This window comes from Symphalangus syndactylus, chromosome 18 (genome assembly GCF_028878055.3).
Source record: "Symphalangus syndactylus isolate Jambi chromosome 18, NHGRI_mSymSyn1-v2.1_pri, whole genome shotgun sequence".
NCBI classification, from domain to species: domain Eukaryota; kingdom Metazoa; phylum Chordata; class Mammalia; order Primates; family Hylobatidae; genus Symphalangus; species Symphalangus syndactylus.
In genome coordinates this window covers 18120888-18125990 of record NC_072440.2, presented here as the reverse complement: position 1 = coordinate 18125990, position 5103 = coordinate 18120888, and the positions used below count along the sequence as shown (strand labels likewise).

Here is a 5103-nt window from a genome sequence, read left to right as displayed (position 1 = left end):
GGGGCAGGGATGCAATTCTGCGCATGTGCTTACTGTCCTGTCGTACAGAAGGGGCGGGGCTTTGCCGAAGGGGGCGGGGCTCTCGCTGATGGGTTGGCTTTCGTCAGGGACATAGGTAGAAGCTGGTTGGGGAGTGTGCGTGCCAGCCTGACGCGATATAGGGCGCACATGCGTGATGACGTAGGGGGCGTTGATTGGGACCGAGTACAGGGCCTGCGCATGCGTGGATTCTCGTCTTCTGTCCAAGTTGGTCGCTTCCCTGCGCCAAAGGTAAGCGGGCCGTTATCCATTTGTGTTGTTCGCCAGCTAGGCCTGGCCTCGTCCTGCTTCGCCCGTTCGGTCTCGCGCGCCCCCATAGCCTTGCTAGAGGGTTAGCGTTAGCCTTAAGTGTGCGAATCCGAGGAGTAGCGACAGACTCGAGACCACGCTCTTTCCTCGCGAAGGAGGCGGCACCTCGCGTTTGAGGCCCGCCTGCGTTTGAGGCCCGCCTGCGCTTGCGGCCCGCCTGCGCTTGAGGCCCGTCTGCGTTTGAGACCTCATTGGGCGTGATTGAGGAATTTGGGGAGGTTTTTGGGCGGTATTGAGGACGAGGGGGTCCGTTAGTCAGCACAGAATCCCGGAGCGGGAATCCCTCACCGTCTAAATGGCGTCGGGGGCGGGACCTCCGGGATCTGGCTTCCGCGGGCCGCCGCGGGCCCTGAAACGTGAGGTACAGATGCGATGAGGCGGCTACTGGGATGGCCCCCATGCGCATTTACATGCAGTCCGACTGCCGAGCTTTCGAGGCAGCAGGATTTACTGTCCACATTCCTCACTGCTAACCAAGCTTTCAGAACAGATCTCACAAGAACCTAGAGGTCGGTATTTTTTCGGTTTAAATTTGCCTGTTACTAACTTTAACGTCTTTCGCCTAGTGAGCAGTAGCCAACATGTCAGGGTGGGAGTCATATTACAAAACCGAGGGTGATGAAGAAGCAGAAGAAGAACAAGAAGAGAACCTTGAAGCAAGTGGTAAGTGACTTCAGCATGTAGTGCCATTCGGTGTGTGGAAGGAAGACCTTCCCTGCCTATCTCTGCTGGATGGACTTTGCTGTTTGGTTGGCCTGCCCTTCTCCTCCCAGATAATTCTGAAATTCTTTTCTTCCTTTGAACTTTGCAGAGCTACCCTAGGCTCTTATATTCAGATCTTACTCTAGTCTGCCCTAAGTTTTTTCTGGATACTGGTAGTTTGACATCTTTCGGGCCCTGATAAATGGCCATGACCATGGGTATTTTTTGTCATCTTAAGTGGTTCAGGTGAGACCCTTCTCATCCAGGAAAGTAGTGTTACCATTCCAGGACCTCAGTGTAAAAATGCCTCCACCCTACAATAACTACACCAACCAAAGAATAAACGCAAGCAACACAGTTACAGGAAAGTGATTCCCTCATTGTAGCCTCCACGTTTGGGAGTGTATGTTCAGGCAACACAGTAACACATAAAACAAAGGAGGAGAACTAGGGGTACATATCATCTTCATACTGGTTAATTTAACTCCTGGGTAGAAAAATTTTGAATGTTTTTATTAAAAATGAGAAATGGCCGGGCGCGGTGTCTCAAGCCTGTAATCCCAGCACTTTGGGAGGCCGAGGTGGGCGGATCACGATGTCAGGAGATCGAGACCATCCTGGCTAACACGGTGAAACCCCGTCTCTACAAAAAAAAAAAAAATACAAAAAAATTAGCCGGGCGTGATGGCGGTCGCCTGTAGTCCCAGCTACAGGGAGGCTGAGGCAGCAGAATGGCGCGAACCTGGGAGGTGGAGCTTGCAGTGAGCCGAGATGGCGCCACTGCATTCCAGCCTGGGCGACAGAGCGAGACTCTGTCTCAAAAAAAAAAAAAAAAGTGAGAAACATAGGAAATATAAAAAAGAAAAAAATTTGCTATAATCTACCACCCTAACACAACCACTACCAACATTTTGACATTTTTTTTTTTTTTTTTTTTTTTTTTTTTTTGAGACGGAGTCTCGCTCTGTCACCCAGGCTGAAGTGCAGTGGCGCGATCTCGGCTCACTGCAAGCTCCGCCTCCCGGGTTCACGCCATTCTCCTGCCTCAGCCTCTCTGGGTAGCTGGGACTACAGGCGCCCGCCACCACGCCGAGCTAATTTTTTTTTGTATTTTTAGTAGAGACGGGGTTTCACCGTGGTCTCGATCTCCTGACCTCGTGATCCGCCCGCCTCGGCCTCCCAAAGTGCTGAGATTACAAGCGTGAGCCACCGCGCACGGCTGTATTTTTCTTTCAAGTATCTTTCAATCTTTATTTCCTAATGAAATATATATGTTTTTTAATTTTTTAATAGATACAGGCTGGAGTGCAGTAGTGAGATCATCGTAGCTCACTGTAATCTCAAACTCCCGGGCTCAAGTGATACTCCTGCTTCAGCCACCTCAGTAGCTGGGACTACAAGTGCTGCCAACTCCCAATAATTTTTTAATTTTTTGCAGAGACAGGGTCTTGCTATGTTGATCAGGCTGGTCTCAAACTCTTGGCCTCAAGCGATTCCCCCCAGCCTTGGCCTCCCAAAGTTCTAGGTTTATAGTCATAAGCCTCCATGCCCAGACTGTATCTGATTATTATTATTTTTTTTTTGGAGACATAGTCTCGCTCTGTCGCCCAGGCTGGAGTGTAGTGGTGCGATCTGGGCTCACTGCAAGCTCCGCCTCCTGGGTTCACGCCATTCTCCTGCCTCAGCCTCCCGAGTAGCTGGGACCACAGGCGCCTGCCACCACGCCCGGCCAATTTTTTGTATTTTTAGTAGAGAGGGGGTTTCACTGTGTTAGCCAGGATGGTCTTGGTCTCCTGACCTCGTGATCCGCCCGCCTCGGCCTCCCAAAGTGCTGGGATTACAGGCGTGAGCCACTGCTCCTGGCCTATCTGATTTCTTGTATTGCTGTAACGATAGTGCATATACATGTATTTATTTATTTATTGAGACAGAGTCTCGCTGTGTCACGCAGGCTGGAGTGCAGTGACTCAATCTTGGCTCACTGCAACCTCCGACACCCCGGTTCAGGCTATTCTCCCATCTCAGCCTCCCAAGCAGCTGGGACTACAGGCGTGTGCGCCACCACACCAGGCTAATTTTTGTATTTTTAGTAGAGACAGTGTTTCACCATGTTGGCCAGGCTGGTCTTGAACTCCTGGCCTTAGGTGATCCACCCACCTCAGCCTCCCAAAGTGCTGGGATTACAGGTGTGAGCCACTGTGCCTGGCCTGTAGCTCATTTTAAATATACCATAATTTGGCCAGGTGTGGTGGCTCACACTTGTAATCCCAATAAATATACCATAATTTGTCCAGGTGTGGTGGCTCATGCCTGTAATCTCAACACTTTGGGAGGCTGAGGTGGGCAGATCACTTGAGGTAAGGAGTTCGAGACCACCCTGGCCAACATGGCAAAACCCCGTCTCTACTAAAAAATGCAAAAATTAGCTGAGTCTGTGGTGGCATGCACCTGTAGTCTCAGCTGCTCGGGAGGCTGAGGCACGAGAATTGCTTGAACCCGGGAGGCAGAGGCTACAGTGAGCCGAGATTGCAACACTGCACTCCAGTCTGGGCGACAGAGTGAAACTCTGTCTCAAAAAAAATAAAAATAGGGGCTGGGCGTTGTGGCTCACATCTGTAATCCCATTACTTTGGGAGGCCAAGGCGGGTGGATCACAAGGTCAGGAGATAGAGACCATCCTGACTAACATGGTAAAACCCCATCTCTACTAAAAAAATATAAAAAATTAGCCAGGCATGGTGGCGGGCACCTGTAGTCCCAGCTACTCTGGAGGCTGAGGCAGGAGAATGGCGTGAACCAGGGAGGCGGAGCTTGCAGTGAGTCGAGATCGCGTCACTGCACTCCAGCCTGGGCGACAGAGCAAGACTTCGTCTCAAAAAAATAATAATAAAAAATAAGAGGCTGGGCGCGGTGGTTCAAGCCTGTAATCCCAGCACTTTGGGAGGCCGAGGCGGGCGGATCACGAGGTCAGGAGATCGAGACCATCCCGGCTAACATGGTGAAACCCCGTCTCTACTAAAAAAAATACAAAAAATTAGCCGGGCATGTTGGCGGGCTCCTGTAGTCCCAGCTACTCGGGAGGCTGAGGCAGGAGAATGGCATGAACCCGGGAGGCGGAGCTTGCAGTGAGCCGAGCGCCACTGCACTCCAGCCTGGGGGACAGAGAAAGACTCTGTCTCGGAAAAATAAAAAAATAAAAAAAATAAGGCCGGGCGCGGTGGCTCACACCTGTAATCCCAGCACTTTGGGAGGCCGAGGTGGGCGGATCACGAGGTCAGGAGATCGAGACCATCCTGGCAAACACCGTGAAGCCCTGTGTCTACTAAAAATACAAAAAAATAGCTGGGCGTGGTGGCAGACACCTGTAGTCCCAGCTATTCGGGAGGCTGAGGCAGGAGAATGGCGTGAACCTGGGAGGCGGAGCTTGTAGTGAGCCGAGATCATGCCACTGCACTCCAGCCTGGGCAACGGAGCAAGACTCTGTCTCAAAAAAAAAAAATAAAATAAAATAAAATAGGCCAGGCACGGTGGCTCATGCCTGTAATCCCAGCACTTTTGGAGCCAAGGGGGGCGGATCACCCGAGGTCAGGAGTTCAAGACCAGCTGGCCAACATGGTGAAATCCCGTCTCTACTAAAAATACAAAATTAGTCGGGCGTGGTGGCGCATGCCTGTAATCCCGCTACTCAGGAGGCTGAGGCGGGAGAATCACTTGAACGTGGGAGGTGGAGGTTGCAGTGAGCCAAGATCGCACCATTGCATGTTTAAGGTTCTTGACACACATTGCCATTTTGTTCTCCAGAAGGCAGCTAATTAAACTTATTAACAAGCTGCAGGCCACGCACAGTGGCTCACCGCTGTAATCCCAGCACTTTGGGAGTAGGAGGCTGAGGCGGGCTGATCACCTGAGGTCAGGAGTTTGAGACCAGCCTGACCAACATGGTGAAACCCCATGGCTACTAAATACAGAAAATTTGCTGGGCATAGTGGCACATGCCTGTAATCCCAGCTACTTGGTGATGACAAGACATTGTATACCTTTTTAGGAAAAAGT

At 51.2% G+C, this 5103-nt stretch overlaps 1 protein-coding gene across 7 annotated transcripts in view; it reads left to right on the top strand.

Annotated features, from left to right (window-relative positions):
• Positions 1 to 60: 60 nt before the first annotated feature.
• The window catches only part of XRCC6 (X-ray repair cross complementing 6), a 44289-nt gene continuing 39246 nt past the window's right edge, over positions 61 to 5103 (top strand). The window contains exons 1-2 of one of the 7 annotated variants that reach the window (XM_055253058.2): positions 61 to 270; positions 915 to 1011. In XM_055253058.2, coding sequence (XP_055109033.1) covers positions 930 to 1011 — 82 coding nt within the window. In that variant the 5' untranslated portion in view covers positions 61 to 270; positions 915 to 929. Of the gene's footprint in view, positions 710 to 914; positions 1012 to 5103 lie in introns of all 7 variants that reach the window. The other 6 variants (XM_063622948.1, XM_055253062.2, XM_055253059.2 and 3 more) reach the window with 6 other exon arrangements.